Source organism: Leucoraja erinacea, chromosome 15 (genome assembly GCF_028641065.1).
Source record: "Leucoraja erinacea ecotype New England chromosome 15, Leri_hhj_1, whole genome shotgun sequence".
Classification (NCBI taxonomy): Eukaryota; Metazoa; Chordata; class Chondrichthyes; order Rajiformes; family Rajidae; genus Leucoraja; species Leucoraja erinaceus.
In genome coordinates this window covers 25567828-25587331 of record NC_073391.1, presented here as the reverse complement: position 1 = coordinate 25587331, position 19504 = coordinate 25567828, and the positions used below count along the sequence as shown (strand labels likewise).

At 42.1% G+C, this 19504-nt stretch overlaps 1 protein-coding gene across 1 annotated transcript in view; it reads left to right on the top strand.

The window, feature by feature from the left end:
* LOC129704063 (rab11 family-interacting protein 2) overlaps positions 1–19504 on the top strand; it is a 75224-nt gene that overhangs the window by 36875 nt on the left and 18845 nt on the right. Inside the window, exon 3 of the mRNA XM_055646933.1 lies at positions 4796–5246. Within this exon, the coding sequence (XP_055502908.1) occupies positions 4796–5246 (451 nt within the window). The remainder of the gene's footprint in view (positions 1–4795; positions 5247–19504) is intronic.

Genomic DNA, 19504 nt, shown 5'->3' with positions numbered 1-19504 from the left:
GAGAAAGAAGGGGGCAAAGAAGAGGGCCACGGGGTTTCAGAAACCAGTTGATTCCAAGAGGGCACCAGGACACTTGAGACCCCGAGCGTAGAGGACGAGGACACTGGCAAGGAGATCAGGGGGCAGGAACATTTGACAATCAAACCCATTTCTTAAGCCTTAACCTGCCAGTTAAATACCATCTATTAAATCTGAAGGCGTCCTCACATGGCCCAAAAATGGCAATAAAAACCAGAAAGAACATCACCCCCTTCCAAATCCTGGGAGAAGACACAAAGAATCCAATTATCAAGAACCCACAGTGAAGAAGGACTATAGGTAAGGGAAACATTGTAGCTGGTGTGAGAAAGAAATGGCACTAGGGAGAGAAGAAACAAACTTGTACAGGAGTAGGGAAAGGAACTGTTATACTAACGTGTTACTGAGTTTGTGCCTACAGGACAGTATAATCGATAACATACTATCTGGGGAGTGAGGTAAAGAATATACAGGCCCCTTGAGAATGGGCGGAAGACAGCAAAGGTAATGTAGCTCCCCAGAAACAGGAATCAAAAAACAGGAGGAAAAGATACTGTCCTGTCCCTTTAAGACAAATCTGGGAAGGCCAGCCGATAGAGAAAGCTGCTCCTCAGAATCCCCACTCCCTCGAAACGGACATCAGGAAAAGAAGAAGAAGAAAACCTACCCTAGTACCCAACTTTAACATCATCAAGTTTTGACACCAGTGAAAGAAGGAAAGTAACAATATCTAATCTTCCCTAAAGAAACAACACCGACAACCTACGACGACTATTGTAGCAAGCTCCACTTTGAAGAACTGAATCTGAATAAGACATTCATTCCTCTGTGGTTTGGGGTAGAACACTTACTTTGTGTCTAAATTATGATTATTAGAAATAAGTTTATAACATTTTGAATTCGGTCTCTAAATTATATGGAAATGAATTGGAGGGACTTAAAAGTTTCGGATTTGGAACAGACTTGTGAGATTTGGCTTAGGAATATTTGGAGTTTGATTATTAATTGATATTGTTATTGTCTCATCCCCAGACAGGCAGCCAAAGATGGGAAGGATTATTCAGAGAACATCAGGAAGGATGGAACTTGGGAAGATCTGGTAACATGGAAATTATTCAGGGAACATGAGAGGTGGAATTGGAAATGGTCAAAAGAGGAACTGGGAACAACAGAACTTCCCTTTAAGAGACCACCTAGAAATTACTCAGTGGTTAAGAAACTGGTATAAGCAAGAACCCCTAGACTGAGACCTGAGCCAACATACTAAGCAAGAAGTACTGGAGGAGAAGTCTGTTGAATTAGAAGGAGAAATTAGAATGGGTGTGGAGATATCAGTCGATGTATTTAACCGATGGATCTAAATTGTCTAACCCTTGATGGTAAAGTGGCTTCTATTATCAAGGTGGAAAGAAATTGTCCCTAGATTTAAAATTGGCTTTCTTAATTGGATTTATGATGAAATTGACCACATATGGAAATTGATTGTTTAAATTTGAACAGCTGGGAATTCCACAGGAATTGGAATGGAATTGTGTTATCATCCACAATGCTGTGGAATGAGATGGACACTGAAATTTAAAAGAGTAAATTTGAAGGCTGAGGCTGAATTTGGTTAAATTGGAACATTTATCATGGTCTGCTTTAAATAAGAGTCACGTCTGTAGGGAAATCTGGATTGAACCCAGCTGAAATTTATATGAGAAACCATCATCAGATAGACATATTATAACATCGTGTGACTATAGAGAGAGCTGAATAGTGTTGATCCTAGGATAGTAAAGAGTATATTATAGAACTGAATAGAAATAGTAATACAGTGATAGAGCAGAATATAGGCTAGGGATAGTGAAATGGAAAAGGGATAGTATAGCAGAATTACAATGAATGTATGGGGACGTATTTGGACATGAGTGGTAACTTGCTTTATCCCAAGTTTTTCAGGAATTATAGGTTATAGGTTCAACTATGGAAAGGGATAGAAGAATGGGCAACAACACAGATGGAGGGAATTTGCGCCCACGAAAACTCGGGAGGTGAAGAGTCATCAGATGGAAATTGTGAAAAATCGGGAAGCTTGATAAGATTCTGGGAATAGGCATCATCTTGTGTTGTTGATAGATGGAAAATGTAATGGACATACATATGTATATCTGATTATCTGACTACTTAGTTATCATAAATGATGGTTTATCATATATGATAAAAGAAAGGAATGTTAATCCTGGCCAAATTGGAGAGGCTAGGACCCTAAAATTGAGTAAAGGCTTCTGGGCTGCCAGGTCATTTGGTCAATTTAAAAGTGCTTTCTGTAGAAATGGGCAAGCTGCAGAATGGTGCCAGTTTGTCTAGAGCCTAGATCAGAGCTGCAGGAAGAAAATGGGAACATCTGCGGACCCTGACAATGAGGTGCAAAATGCATAGAATGGATTGGATGAATGCAAACCAGACATATACGTTGTAAACAATGTTGCGAAACTTTACTTTGCTGGACGTTGATTGGATTAAGTATTGAGCCCTGTCTGGTTTTCTTGCATATCAGGGCACATGTTGCAATGTTCGCTTCCTCTGAGAAACACTGTTTGAATATAATGCATCAGCCACTGTATTATTGGGTTAGGGAAATGTCTGTCATGTATGGAGTTAATCGATATCTGTAATTGGATTGTAAAGAGACTACCCACCTGTGATTCGGCCCCTCGAGGTCCGGGTTCCTGTAAATATCCGCTGCCACGAGGTCCTGTGTCGGTCATCTGGGAGAGCGCTTAGGACTGCTTGACCTTCTGGAATGTTTCTGTTTGAGCGAGGCCAAGAGGGCTTGACCAGGCAGATACAAGGATTGAACCCGCGGTGGTTAGGTACAGTAGTTGGAACTGTAATTGTGTTTTGTCAAAATAAAGTTTAGATGCGCAAGTGCATGATTCAGTGATTTTTGACTGAAACTAGACTGAGGGGAAGCTTAGAACAAGCTATTTACACTGTTACAAATAATGTATGGAAACGTGCTGATCTTCCATTTCAAGGAGCTGTCCATAATTGACTATTTCAGGCTGGCACTTTCCAATGTACAAATTTACTTAAGAAATACACTGGCGATATGAGCAGCTGCTGCAAAGCCAAAGTATTGAACAACCACACTTTTAAGACCATCTTGCCATTGGGCAGAGGGCCTGAAACCTTTGCAAATGTCTCTCAGTCTTGAAGTTCATGAATTGTTGGTGAAAAAAAAAATGTCATGCTAGTCATTCCATTTGCTTATAGGATTTACATATATACTGTAATTAGCAACATGACTGTTGCAGTATATTGGATAATTTTCATGTTTTGAGGGACAATTTCTTGAAATTAAAAAAAATAAATAAACATTCATTCTTCCCAACTTTTAATCTTATGAGCTTTCCAAATGTCATGAATGGTCTTGTAGATATTGGCTACCAAACCTACATAGTGCTCTGTCCACCAAGGCTTGTTGGACCTCATAGTTGGTAACCGTTTTAGCTAACCTTTTTAACTCCCCTTCCCATATTGACTTTTCTGTACTAGGTGACCTCCCTTGCCAGAGTGAGGTCACATGCAAACTGAAACAACAGCACCTATATATTCTGCCTGAGTAACCTACAACCCAACTGTATTAACATTGAATTCTCCAATTTTAAACAATACCCTCCGTAGTATCCACTGCATTGGCATGCACAAATTTCTCTCACCACCTCAGTCATTCTGCTCTTATTCCTGCCATGCACTCATCTGCCACTCCTCTCTTCCCAAAGTTCCCCATTTTCCTTTTATTTCCCCTGGCCTGTATCTTCCACCCATATCCCTCCCTCCAGCTTACATTTTACTCCACCTCTTTCCTTATCTGATATCCTGTAGTTTCCTTTTCATCTCTCGTCTGTTCCTTAACTCATCTAATAATTGCCCCAACCCTCTCACTCTTGCTTGTATTCACTTATCACTTGACAGGTAGCAACGAGGAACTGCAGATGCTGGTTTACTAAAAAAGAGATACAAAGTGCTGTCATTACTCAGCAGATCAGACAGCATCTCTGGAGCCAATGGATAAAGGCTTTGCCCCACCCCATGTCTCTTTTCCAGTTTTCTCCACCCCTTTCCATCAGTCTGATAAAAGGTTCCAACCATAAATGTTGTCTGTCCATTCCCTCCACAGGTGCTACCTGACCCGCTGAATTCCTCCAGCACTTTGTTTGTTGTGCAAGATTCCAGCATCTGCAGTTTCTTGTGTCTACATAGCATCAACGAGGGAGTACAGAGATGATCATCCATCTATGCTCAAATATGCATGCTGCCTCCATTATGCAGAGGAACCAGTAATCTTTATTTCACAGTCAACTGCATGTTTTTAACAACATCTGCATCAACTCGGTGAGCAGAGCAACTGCAGCATTGCACCGTGTCATGCAGGTATTAAACCTCCAATACATTTGTGCGCAAGGTTTTGCTTTGAGTTTGCCTTGTGTTCTTTGTTGCTCATAGGAGCTGGTTCATAAATACCTCCCAGAAATAAAAACAACTTCTATACTTAAAAGTGTTGAAACGAACCTTGTTCTCATTTGATGGAATGAGAATAAATAAAATCTTAAGATTTTTGTTTTAATGTTTAAAGTCAGGCACTGTATTAAAAAACCTGCTCAGTTAAATGTCTTTGTGTTAAGTTTTTTGGGTTTTCTCATTTTTCAAGCTACTCTTGTTTTACTTGGTATGCATTTTTAATCAAATATAAAGTTAATATATATATATTTTTTAATTCAAATCATTGCAGGGAGTGACTGCCTTCCAAAATCACCCCATAGACGATCACAAAGCATGGACACCTCCAAGATTGATCAATTTGACCTAATTTCTGCCTCAAAGGATGGGGATGATCCAACAAAGTCCTCACAAAAGGCTGCAACATTGCCAAGAAGTAGAAATCCTTTTGATAATACCAGTGACTCGTGGGAGATCAGAGACACAAGTTTAGATATCAAACATGCAGCAAATCACAAGCCATTGGATGTTAAGAAAGAGGCCAAGAAAGAGAAAATTAGTCTTTTTGCTCGTGTAACTGGCAAGAAAGATGTCAAAAAGTCTGAAAAGATTAGCAACATGAAGTCGGAAAGTTTTAGTGATGCAAAACTGCTAAATCCCTTTTCTGGAAATTTTCTCAGCGGTTTTGAAATTGATTCCAGAAACCCATTTTTCACAGACTTAAAAGCAGACGGTATGTCCAGGTAAGTAAAACCAAAAACCAAATCTGTAGCCTCCCTTTGCTCTGGTATTTTATTTAATTTGCATGTTTAATGCATAATGTTTTATTATTAATGTTTTATGTGTCATTCCTAACTATCACTGTATGTCATGTTGTCACTTACGGACGGAGCACCAAGGTAAATTCCTTGTGTGTGAATACTTGGCCAATTAACATTAATTCATTCTATCTTTAAAAAAAAATCTTTCCAGAGTTATACATTTATTTATATACATAATTATAACTATTTTGCTATAATACTTCAATTTGTGGCAGTTCTAATACTATGAAATTCAGTAATCAAGACCCATTTAGCTTCCTGCTAGATTGGAGTTAAGTAACAGGACACATTAAATTTAATGACTTGTATTTTTATTGGCCAGTAATGTCAGAGATCTGTGATTGCATGTCTCTAATTGTGAACTGGATGGAATAGGAAAAAAAATAAGTTTAAAGTTGTTTGTGTTTTTGATCAATATAGACACTCTGATATCATGGCTGGAAAAAATTTGTCTTAATAATGATTTGTCATTTTTGAAGAAGAATATTATGCTATCTATATTACTAAAAGTAAGATCTTGACCGCTTTTGACTCGCTGCAATGTGATTTCCGAGAGAACGCCGCTACTTACGGGCGTCATTTTTGGCCACCTCGCTCAGAGCCCCCCTCCGCCGGACTGGACCGGACTAAAAAGGCACTGCAAATGGTTGCTTGGGGGGTTTGGGTTGAAGTGAAAAGGCACTGCAAATGGTTGCTTGGGGGGTTTTGGGTTGAAGTGAAAAGGCACTGCAAATCGTTGCTTGGGGGTTTTGGCTGGAAGTGAAAAGGCAATGCAAATGGTTGTTTGGAGGTTTTGGGTTGAAGTAAAAGGCACTGCAAATGGTTGTTTGTCTAAACTTAACAACTTCCTGTTTGCACTATATTCATTTTAGATAGAACGCTACCACTTACGGCTGTGATTTTTGGCCATCTTACTCGGTCCCCCTCCGCTCATCAGGTGCAGAGGATTCTTCCCATCAATGAAAAATAAAAGTGTTATTAGTGTTTAAAAAATGTTGAGAATCCCTCTCCTGTCAATCACGCCATGAAGGCCACATCTTTTCTGGTAGGAGGGGGAGGGATTATAAAATCCGGAAGTGTGGGTGTGGCTCAGTCTCTGCATGATGGGGGAGGGAGAGGTCACGACTCTGAGCTGTGAATCAACTGAACACACTGAATGTCTACTGAACTGTGAGTGTGGTGTTTTGTGTGGTTTTATGGTGGTTTCATGGTGGTTTCACCCTGCTTGAAATGGTATGAAACTGCATTTGAATGTGGTGGCCTTGCACCCTGCATGAAATGGTATGAAACTGCATTTGAATTTGGTGGCCTTGCACCCTCCTTGAAATGGTATGAAACTGCACTTGAATTTGGTGGCCTTGCACCCTGCTTGAAGTGGTATGAAACTGCACTTGAATTTAGTGGCCTTGCATCCTGCTTGAAGTGGTAGGAAACTGAACCTGAATTTGGTGGCCTTGCACCCAGCTTGAAGTGGTATGAAACTGCACTTGAATTTAGTGGCCTTGCACCCTGCTTGAAGTGGTAGGAAACTGAACTTGAATTTGGTGGCCTTGCACCCTGCTTGAAGTGGTATGAAACTGCACTTGCATTTTATGGCCTTGCACCCCGCTCGAAGAGGTAAAAAACTGCACTTGAATTTGGTGGCCTTGCATCCTGCTTGAAATGGTACAAAAATGGATTTGAATTTGGTGGCCTTGCACTCTGCTTGAAATGGAGTTTCAAGGAATAGCCGTAAGTCAACTGCCAGCCCACTAGCCGTGAGTGAGCTGCCAGCACATCAGGCTTGGGGGACTGAGCTGCCACCACTAGAATCCATTTGGCCCACAATGTCCATACTAGACCTCTGAAGATCAGCAGTCCCTGCAGCCAACACACCTATACCAGCGCTCCAGAAAGCCGCCCCCCCCCCCCCCCCCCCCCCCAACTGGCCACCAATATTGGAATTGGTGGAGAGGTGGAATATTGCATCGGGGGACCAGCCCTCCCGTGTGAACATGGGACCCAATGGGTCCCACTTAGTCTAGTCTTCTCTACCAATGATGACATCAACCTTGCCCACTAGCTAACTAGGCTAGGAAATGCTAATTTTATATTTTGCAAAACTGCTCATTTAAAATCTAATTTACTGTGTTAATTTCTCAAACTAACCATTTTACAGATAGCCTTGTGCTGTAGGCTGTAGAATAAATACTAAAATATTTGATTCAAATTGCAGCTGCTACGTGAACAAAGAGGTGATCTTATAGAGGTATATAAAATAATGCGAGGAATAGATTGGGTAATCTCACAGTCGCTTGCCCAGAGTAGGTGAATTGAGGACCAGACAAAGGTTTAAGGTGAAGGGGAAAAGATTTAATAGGAATTTGTGAAATAACTTTTTCACACAATGGGCGGTCGGTGTATGGATCAAGCTGCCAGTGGAGGTAATTGAGGCAAGGTACATGCCAACATTTAAGGAAATAGTTAGACAGGTACAGGGATAGGACGGGTTTGGAGGAATATTTGGAAGAATGGGCTGAAAGATGGCAGATGGAGTTTAATGCTGATAAATATGAGGTGCTACACCTTGGCAGGACAAATCAAAATAGGACGTACATGGTAAATGGTAGGGAATTGAAGAATACAGTTGAACAGAGGGATCTGGGTATAACCATGCATAGTTCCTTGAAGGTGGAATCTCATATAGATAGGGTGGTAAAGAAAGCTTTTGGTATGCTAGCCTTTATAAATCAGAGCATTGAGTATAGAAGCTGGGATGTAATGTTAAAATTGTACAAGGCATTGGTGAGACCAAATCTGGAGTATGGTGTACAATTTTGGTCGCCCAATTATAGGAAGGATGTCAACAAAATAGAGAGAGTACAGAGGAGATTTACTAGAATGTTGCCTGGGTTTCAACAATTAAGCTACAGAGAAAGGTTGAATAAGTTAGGTCTTTATTCTCTGGAGCGCAGAAGGTTAAGGGGGGACTTGATAGAGGCCGTTAAAATGATGAGAGGGATAGACAGAGTTGATGTGGATCAGCTTTTCCCTTTGAGAATAGGGAAGATTCAAACAAGAGGACATGACTTCAGAATTAAGGGACATAAGTTTAGGGGTAACTTGAGGGGGAACTTCTTTACTCGGAGAGTGGTAGCGGTGTGGAATGAGCTTCCAGTGGAAGTGGTGGAGGCAGGTTCGTTGGTATCATTTAAAAATAAATTGGATAGGCATATGGATGAGAAGGGAATGGAGGGTTATGGTATGAGTGCAGGCAGGTGGGACTAGGGGGAAATAATTGTTTGGCACGGACTTGTAGGGCCGAGATGGCCTGTTTCCATGCTGTAATTGTTATATGGTTATATGGATGAAACACAGGCAGGTAGGACTGGTGTAGCTGGGAAATGTTGGCTGGTGTGGGCAAGATGGGCCGAAGGACCTGTTTCCACACTATCACTCTGTGACTCGAAGTTCAAATCCCAGTTCAGTCAATTTTCAAAGTGTAAAAAAATATATAACTTTTAGTGGGGAGAAATGGGGGCAAGTCCAGGTAGGCCATGGGTAGGTTAGGGAAAGAGGGAGAGGGTTATGTAGTTAAATTACAATTAAAACACAAAGAGCTTGTGCTATAACTCCAGGATAAGTGCTCAACTAAGAAAACAAAGCACAAAATCAAATTATTATCTAATTATCTAACTAAATATACCAACTTAAAAATGAGAATTCAGTGTTCATACTGTGTTCAGTTGGGATGAACTTTGTTGGGATGTAACATTGGGACAAATATAAAACCTATAAAAATAACATGTTTTCATCTATTGCATGTAATCAATCTGGTTGGAATTCAAAAATAGAATGAACAAAAATTAGGATGGACTCCTCTATTTTGTACTTTCACATGCATTTTTTTTTCTTTGTTTGTCAAAAGGTGGTATGTATTTCCAGTCTCAGCATCCCTAATGGCAGAACCGCACAGTGTGTGAATTCACCCAGTCTATTCTAATCGACTTGAGCAATGAGCAGTCAGGATTTAGTTTGTTCTGCTTTCAATATCTTCTTCTTCTGGTGAACCAGAAAGATTTATTTTTATGTAGGAATCCTTGAGAGTTTACTATCTACTTAGTTTACTCTGAGGTGTGTTGGCCAGAATTTTGATTGGGTAACAAGAAGAGTCATGTTAGCACTCTCAACATTACCTTTTTTCTTTTCATTTGTGCAGAAGGCTCAGTTGTCTTTGATCATTTTTTTTTCTTCAAATGGTCTGTTATTAAATGTTCAAGCATTTATATTTTAAATCTATGTTATTGAACTTTTTTTATTCATAGAAAATCACTGTCTGATATCAAAAACATTGGGTGGTAAATTGAAAGTAATGTTGAGATGATTTTGTTCATTCAAAGGTCCAGATAACCAACATACTATTACCCCTCAACATGAGATTAAGTGGCACTAGACATTGATACTTGACGTATAGCAAATTCTCCAGCAAAGTTCAAGAACCATTGCAAGGAGGCCACATCTTGACCTAATTTTAAGAAATATCGTAACAAACAGCATTTTCTTTCTCTTGCACAACCCTTTCAATTTTCAACCAAGATGGTTTGTAATTTTCAATTTTGTTTTGACTACAAGCGCGTTCCTTCCAGTTTAGATGAAACAGTTTTTCGCTTAATCGGTGCTAGGTTAGAACTCTGGTATGTGAAGACCCCCGAATGCAGAGGAAGTAAGATTTCTTATCACATGGGGGTCTTCCTTATTTTCCTAACAAAATAATTCTTTGCATACCAAAGTTAGTGCCATTGGAATTTCTTTTTTATCGTTAATGTTTTGTTTAGATATTATATTTCCATTTAACATTTTGTACAATCCATCTCTGAGCTGACCAGTCACTCTGCAGGAGAGGTACATTTTGTGGGAAGAATTTCTGCAGGCTACAGTTTGATACTTTTAATGGAAAATTCTAGAATTCCTGACCTAACAAAGCAAGTAACTTTGCCAAAAGCATTTTGCGGAATTGATTCCTCCACTTTCTAATCTAAGGCAATTGGAGATTGGCTACAAATTCTAGCCTTTCCAGTGATTCGTACATCCAACAAATGAATAGTTTGAAAGAAAATCAATAGATGATGCAAATTAATTGAAGATGGACCATGTAAGATGGCTAGCAAAGCATCCAAATCCAAAAGCAACAAATGAGAAGACACATGGACAATGCTGTGGATGTAGAACTCTAATGCCTAGGTATGAAGAAGAGTGGTGAACACTGCCCAGTCCATCACAGGTACTGACCTTCCCATCATCTAAGAGATCTACAAGAATCACTGCCTCAAAAAAAAACAGCCAACGTCATCAGAGACCCACGCCACACTCTGCACTCCCTCTATTGGGACGAAGCCTGAAAACTGTAATGTCCATCATGAGCAGCTTCTTCCTTACAACTACCAGGCTATTATACTCTGCAATCTCCAAATGTTCCCAACTACATAGATTTAGGGGCATTATTTTTGGCATTGTGTGTGTGTATTTATGTAACTTACCTATGGTTCTAGTCGAGAGAGAGAGAGTCAAGAGTGTTTTATTGTTATTGTCAGATAAACACTCTTGACTAAAATCATAGGTACAGAGCATTTTGGCCCAACTCATCCAAGCCGACTGTAATGCCAATTAAAGCTAATTTTTCTCTCTCAACCCCATTCATCCTGTAACATTTGACGCCCTAACTATTCAAGAAGGGCATTCCTACACTGTAAATAATTCTCTGACTATCTATCCTATCCATGCCCCTTCCTAATTTTATACAGTCATCCTTCATTTTTCTACCTTCCAGTGAGAAGAAATCCAGCCCATCCACTCTCCGTATAAACCACAGCCCTCAATTCCACACAACATCCTGGTCAATCTCTTCTGCGCTCTTTCAAATGCTACCATACATACCATAGTGTGGGAGCCAGAACTATGCACAATAGTCTGTCTAACCTATGTTTCGTACAGCTGCAACATAATTTACCAACTCTTATACTCAATCGGAATCTTGATTACCTTGGGTAGAACACTAAAATTGGGAATGCTTTGATTCTGTCTCGGATCATTCTATCTAATACAGACATAACCGTAATAAAGACATTTAAACATAAAAACATCCCCCCACAATGGTTCCCATTATGAGGGAAGGCACAATGTCCAGTCCCCATCCCATGTCCACCCATAGTCGGGCCTATTGAGGCCTCCACAGTTGCCTTTACAGAGGCCCGATGTTCCAAGCCGTTCTCGCCGGGTGATGGTGCTCCAGGGTCGGGAGAATCCTCTCAGCGGCATGGGAACCCTGGAACGGCCGCTTCCCTTACCGGAGACTGCGGCTTCCGAAGCCAACAGTGGGCCTGTCCCACTGGTAGGCGACTTTTTAGGTGACTGCAGGAGACTATGCAGTTGCTACATGTTGCCCGGTGGTTGCCGGGGAGTCACCATCATGATCGTGAGGAGTTCCCACATTCTGGGAACATTATGGTCGCCGCAACTAGAATGAAGCCGCCGTGGAGAATTCTCGTGCCGTAGGTGGGTCGCCAGGAGGTCATAGTGGGTTGCCAAGAGGCCACGGTTCTCGTAGGCTGTAGCCAGTGCTGACCGGTGAATATCATTGGCTCATTGGAGGAAAAAAACATAAGCAGTAGTTTTCAGAACCAAGGATAACCGACCGGTAATGTTAATGTCTGCCGAGCTTCACAGCCGTGTATCTCTGGCTTCTTAAAAGTGCCCCCCTCCCCTCTCCCCCCCCCCGTCCCTCTCCCCCCCCCCCCGTCCCTCTCCCCCCCCCCTCCCTCTCCCCCCCCTCCTCGTCCCTCTCCCCCCCCCCCCCCGTCCCTCTCCCCCCCCCGTCCCTCTCTCCCCCCCCCCCCCCTCCCTCTCCCCCCCTCCCGCTCCCTACCCCTCCCTCTCCCCCCCCCCCCCCCCCTCTCTCCCTCTCCCCCCCCCCCCCTCCCTCTCCCCCTCCCCCCCCTCTCCCCCTCCCCTCCCTCTCTCCCCCCCCTCCCTCTCCCCCCTCCCTCTCCCCCTCCCTCTCCCCCCCCCCTCTCCCTCTCCCCCTCCCCCCCCCCCCCCCCCCCCCCCCCCCCCCTCCCCCCCTCCCCCCCCCCCTCTCCCCCCCCTCCCTCCCTCTCCCTCCCCCCCCCCCCCTCCCCCCCCCCTCTCTCCCCCCCCCCCCTCTCCCCCCCCCCCCCCCTCTCCCCCCCTCCCTCTCCCCCCCCCCCCCCCCCCCCCCCCCCCCCCTCCCCCCCCCTCCCTCCCCCCCCCCCCCCTCTCCCCCTCCTCCCCCCCCCCCCCTCCCCCCCCTCCCCCCCCCACCCCTCCCCCCCCCCCCCCCTCCCCCCCCTCCCTCTCCCCCCCCCTCCCCTCCCCCCCCCCCCTCCCCCCCCTCCCCCTCCCCCCCCCCCCCCCCCCCCCCCCCCCCCCCCCCCCCCCCCCCCCCCCCCCCCCCCCCCCCCCCCACCCCCCCCTCCCCCCCCCCCCCCCCCCCCCCCCCCCCTCCCCTCCCCCCCCTCCCTCCCCCCCCCCCCCCCCTCCCCTCCCCTCCCCCCCCTCCCCCCCCCCCTCCCTCTCCCCCCCCTTTCGCACTGTGTGAATTTCACTCAGACAGTGCTTCACCCGCTTGCCCTGTCCTCCGCCTGCATAACGGGCTGATGAAAGAAGCGGTGTGTGTGTGTGTGTGTTCCACTCTGACAATCGCCATTCCAGTTGCCGGTTTTTCAGGCCACTGCCGGCAACTTGACAGTCACTGGCAATCCCCATGAAAAATCGCATAAGTGGGACAGGCTCATAAGTATAAAATTGATACCATAAAATGCACTAATTGCTGATCAAATTTATGGAAGGCTACTTTAACTTGTATTGTGAAATAAAGATTCAAATGGTTTCATTTAAGTTAAAGCACCTTTTAAGTTCCGTTTCAGTAACTTGATTGTTGTACACTTTTTCAATAATTTTGATGAATTTTGTTAACCTTTCTTCTTCACGACTAAGACCAAGAAGTATGTGTCATTGAAACTGCAAACTAGAATTCAATTCCACTCTTACTATATTTACAATCGATGATTGTTTTGTGATTGCTAATTGCTAAATTGTGAAGAGATATATTGCAGGAGAAAATGTTTTGGCTGTACAATTTGGCTGCATAATGATTGTGTAAGTTCTTCTGACAATCTATTAGACTTTACTAATGTGAAAAAACTTTGAGATAGAATTACCTAAAAGATAATACAAATAGTGAAAAAATCTCAATTTGCAGTTCTGGATGGTAAAAGTAAGCTTGATATAAGCTTATAATGTGTTATAAAAGACTCTGAAGAGATACTGGACAGGTTATTAACAAGCATCGTTGCGATATGACAGTTAATTAACTTGCTCTATAGAGAAACATCATAGGTAATTAACAAGCTCTAGGGAGTAACTGGACAGTCTGACAGTAAGCCCAACAGTTTAACTGGACAGGTTATTACCAATTATTTTCAACAGATCCTTGGAGATAACCTGAAGATGATTTCTGTACTACTTAAAAACCTTTTATGAGTGTTTGTTGAAAACACAAATTAAAGGCATAAAGATTACTGAACAATGGGTTATTGGGTAGACAAAAAAGCTGGAGAAACTCAGCGGGTGAGGCAGCATCTATGGAGCGAAGGAATAGGCGTTGTTTCGGGTCGCGACCCTTCTTCAGACTGATGTCGGGGGCGGAAAAAAGAAAAGAAGAGGTGGAGACAGTAGACTGTGGGAGAGCTGGGAAGGGGAGGGGAAGGAAGGAGAAAGCAAGGATGACCTGAAATTGGAGGTCAATGTTCATACCGCTGGGTTATTGGGTGTGTTTTGGGCTAACTGAACTCTACTGTGACAGCAGTGGTGATGAAGAAAACATCTGTATCAACGCAAGCCAGTGAAAATAAAAGGATTTCACTCCTGACCTAGCACCTACCAGTGGCTTTGAATATTACTCTGTAATATGCTGTATTATTGACTTCCCTATCTGTATGTAACTCCAGCTAGAATTAAAACAAATTGATTGTAGAATTGTGTATATTTTGGAGTTGTAAAAAGTGTCCACCCGAAAGATGAGACCACCACCTTCGGTAGTCATTGACTCATTGAGCAATTCTTCCTGTCCTTCAGGCCAGCAATGTAATTTTCAGTCATTTAGCCGATACCCATGTTACTAAGTCACTGAATAAAATTGAATAGTACCCATTCCTGTCACAGGTTTGGAGTATTATTGTCATGGCACATAAACTCTGCAAAATACAGTGTTTTATTTTTGCTATCCAAACAAGTTCTTGTGTGAGATAAACTTATGATTGGCCAAATTGTTGGACCGAGTTAGTATAACATACAAACATTGGAGCAAAAGTACAAATCTTTAGCTCTGGGAAACTGATAGACCTGCTGCCTCATAGCGCCAGAGCCATGTGGTTCGATCCTGACCCCGGGTACTATCTATGTAGAGTTGCATGTTCTCCCTGTGACTCCATGGGCTCCCTCCGAGTGCTCCGATTTCCTCCCATTGCCTCTGAAAATTGCCTTGAACATGTATGGAGTGGATGTGAAAGTGAAAACTAGTGTGAACGGGTGATCGGTGGTTGACGTGGACTCGGTTGGCCAAAGGGTCTGTTTCAAAGCTGTATCTATATTACTAAAAGTCTCATCATGACCAATTCCTGTTGCACTGTGTATTGATTTTAGAAAAATTTTGGCCATCTTACTCAGAGTCCCCCTCTGCTGCACAGCTGCAAAAGTGTGCTTTGGTTTGAAAGTACTAAAACTATGTTGCCTTTGGTTAGAAAGTGCTAAAGGTGTGTTGCCTTTGGTTTGAAAGTGCTAAAGCTACCTTGCCTTTGTTTTGAAAGTGCTAAAGCTGCCTTGCCTTTGGTGTGGAAAAAACACTGCCACTTACGGCTGTGATTTTTGGCCATCTTACAGAGTCCTCCCCCTCTGCGCAGGACAAGAGAATTTTTCCAATTGATGAAAAATAAGAGTTATTAGTGTTTAAAAAAATGTTGAGATTCTCTCTCCTGAAGGCCACGCCACTTCCGGAGGGAGTATAGAACCCAGAGGTTTGAAGTGCTTCAGTCAGTCTCTGCAAGATGGAGGACCGAGAGGGTCCCGTCTCAGTCTGAGCTGTGAATAACACTGAACACATGTCTACTAAACTGTGAGTGGTTTTACTGACCCGTCAGTGCCCTTAATGTGGTTTGAAAATATAGTTTGGAAATGCTAAAGCTGTGTTGCCTTTGGTTTGGAAATACTAAAGCTGTGTTGCCTTTGGTTTGGAAATGCTAATGTGTTGCCTTTGGTTTGGAAATACTAAAGCTGTGTTGCCTAATTTAATTAAAGTCGCCTTGCCTAATTAAAGTCGCCTTGCCTAATTAAAGTTGCCTTGCCTTCTATATATAATTAAAAGTCTAATCTTGACCACTTCCTGTTTGTGCTTTATATGGATTTTAGAAAAAAACACTACAACATACGGCTGTGATTTTTGGCCATCTTACTTCAAGAGTCCCCTCTGCTCATCAGGTGCCGAGGATTTTACCCATCGATGAAAAATAAAAGAGTTATTAGTGTTTAAATAATGTTGAGATTCTCTCTCCTGTCAATCACACCATGAAGGCCATGCCCCTTCTGGTGGGAGTGGGGGAGGGACTATAAAACCCAGAAGTGTGGGCGTGGCTCAGTCTCTGCAACATGGAGGAGGAAGAGGTGACGACTCGCTGTCTTTACTGGCCTTGCACCGTGCTTGAAGTGGTATGAAGCTGCACTTGAATTTGGTGGCCTTGCACCCTGCTTGAAGTGGTATGAACCTGCACTTGAATTTGGTGGCCTTGCACCCTGCTTGAAATGGAATATCAAGGAATAGCCTTGAGTCAACTGCGAGCCCACCAGCCGTGAGTGAGCTGCCAGCACAACAGGCTTGAGTGACAGAGCCACCAGCCCAAGAATCCATTCGGCCCACGGTCCATATTAGCCCTCTAGAAACCAGTCCCTCCAGCACACAACACCCATACTAGCGCTCCAGAAACCCCCCCAATATTGGAATTGGTGGAGAAGTAGAATATTGCATTGGGGGACCAGCCCTCCCGTGTGATATGCCACAACGGTCCCACTTAGTCTAGTCATTTATATATAGAAATGACCACTGTAACAAAAAATGTTCTTTCCTCGATGCACATGGAGGAAATTTCCATCATCACCGTTCAGCGTGTAACTCCTCCAACTTTGTTTACAGTAAAGTGAGTGATTGGGAATTTGTTTCTTCTATGTCAGTGTACAATAATTTAGTTTTGGTCTCTTGCAGTTTACGAACATCAACAAAACCAGAGACGGAATTGATTAAAAGTGTTCATGCTATTTATTCTTCTTGCAAGATATTTAGTCTTTTGAATACCATTCTAATTGTAATCACAGTACACCGACACAGTGGAAGCACAGCTTATTGCTCAGAGTTTATTTTACTAAATAACATGTTTTAAATTGTTGTATTTATCTCACTGAACTATTACCACTAACTTTAACTTTCATTCTTAACAAATGCTCATCTACTTGGAAATTTGCAGATATATATTTTGGTATTATTGCCTTGAAGTGGTTTACAATCAGTTCCCTCTACAAATAAATCAGCTTCAGTTTGTCATGTGTGGTAATTAGGACCTGCCTCTTTAACCTTTGGCCACCGATCATCTGAGCAATTGACCACGATATCCTCCAGCTTGTTTGACGTGAGAATAACATTACATGAATAAAAGGCACTACAAATTACAGCCACACTTCTATAAATGGAGCTGTTCCTAGGTTTCACCACAGCTAATTCGATCCAGTTCACTTCATTCATTTTTCTGGGTAAGATCAAAAACAGAGCGATGAATGAACAAGTCCATCATGTCCTTGACACATCAATATGAGAATGAAAAGCAGGCCATGAAGGAAGCTTCATGTCTTTAGAGTTCAGACAATACCTGATGAAGAAGTGCCTCATTTAGATCAATCCTATAGTGAGCAGGGCAGAATGCCTCGGATCACTATTACAAACCACTATAATAGGAATTAGCAAAGACTTATTCACCAGTCACTTTTTTCCTTACAGCTGTGACCTTTTTTTTGTAATGTCACCTTTCTTGCTCTTCCGTACCCAAATCCTCACTGTAGCTGAAGGCTATTTATGTTCCGATGGTCTTAATTTTGGTCAGGGATTCCAAGAGTGGTGGCAAGGTAGTGTCTTGAAATTGATCTAAGCAATCTGGTTATCATTTTCAAAACTGTATCTATATATCAGGAAGAAAACAGGGCTTCAAGTAATGTTTGACATTTCATGCCGAGATAAAACTCTGCTTCCCAGGAAATATCTTGTTCACAGCAAGATGCTATTTTAATAAAAACACAATTTAGGTCAGAGCAAATTGTTGTATTTAATTTATAGTTAAAGCAGATTTTTTTTAACTGAACTGTAACAATTAAAGCATGTAACAATTGAATCCAGATTTAAACTTAATGTATTAACACAGTTGCAATGGGAGATTGGAATTTTATATTGGTAAAGCAAATCCCAAAATCTTTCTTTTCTCCTGCAAAACATTAGCATATAATACATATAATATATTTTTGGTGGCCAAATGAATTTAAGAAATACAATACCTAGAAATGAATAAGAAGAAAGATAGAAACATGTGGAAAGCAAAGTAGCTGAAAGGCAAAGAAAATGGTATTGAGAATCATAGCAATCCTCTTTAGGGGTAATGGTATGTTGATTGAAGCTGTGGGTTAATTTGCTATATTCTGCAAACCATTTAATTAGTGATGTTCAAAAATAATTTTTGTAATTAAATTGAATAGAATGCACTGTGAGGTGATTAGTATGAAATAACTGAATTTTTTGAAAGCATACATTATTGATATAGTACATGGCTTCATTGCAATTAAAGTATGACAATGTTGAATAGGGAGATTGAAGCCAGCTGAGTTTGAATATTCCATTTGGGGATATAAATCTGAGCTTTACTAAGACAGTGTGCAGTGCCAGCTGAGTGCAGTGTATGCACTATAGACTTTAAGGGACTTCAGAAAAATGAGAGCAATGGTGTAGTACTAGATTTAAAACAAAATCTGCATGACGGGGCAGATGATCTATTGCAGGAATAGTATGGGGGCTGATGGAAACAATGTGCTACATCAGCAACAAATTCATATGAACATATGTGCCTCTTTTTGTTGTGATTCATATTTCCTTGACCCTGCTCCATCATTCAATAAGATCAATAAGCTGATCTGACTAACCCTTGCTCTGCATACCCACTTGTAACCTTTCACGAATTTGCTCATTGAGAATATAATCTACCTCTGCCTTAAAAGAAGTCAAAGACTAGTCCTGTCACCACCCTTGTGCAGTGGTTAGTGCTGCTGCTTTGTCTCCAAAAACCTGTGTTGCTCTCTGGTGCTTAGATTATCTCCCAAAGACATGCTGATTGATATTAAGAGCAAAGAAATACTGCTGGAGGAACTTAGCGGGTCAGACAACATCTGTGGAGGAAAATAGACAGACAACATTTTGCGAATGTGGGGTAGAGGGGAGATAGCTACTGGAAAGAAATGAGGGGAAGTGGTCGGTTACTAGGCTACAGTAACTTATCTCCATTGTAAGAAAACTGGAGCTGGCCTTATTTTGCTTAATGCATTGCAAGGGAAATGTAATTATAGAAAATAGATTGGTACATTGTTCAAAATTACACTTGACAAATTTTAAACCAGTTTCCATGTTGGAATCCATAACTTGCCTACCCTTTTGGTAAGGACGCTTATACTGTGATGTGATCAGTGGGGCAGGGAAGAGTTTTGTAATGACTACCACTTGACACTTATCAACATTTGTTTCCATTAGCTTTGATTTGTATATAGTACTATAATCTTCTTTGAACACTAAAAAAATGCCACAGGTGCTAAAAAATCTGATATAAAAACACAAAATTCCGAGAATACTTAGCAGATCAGTCAACATCTGTGGACAGGAAAAAAATCTGCTTTAATTGGAACAGATTCCTTCTTATTCAAGTTGATTTGTAATACACCAAAGGGGCTGAATATTGAAAATTTCAAATATGACAAGATTGTCATACAAAGAATGGATTTGACTACATGAGGTGTCAGTGAAATTTGCAATAAACAACATTGTGCTTACT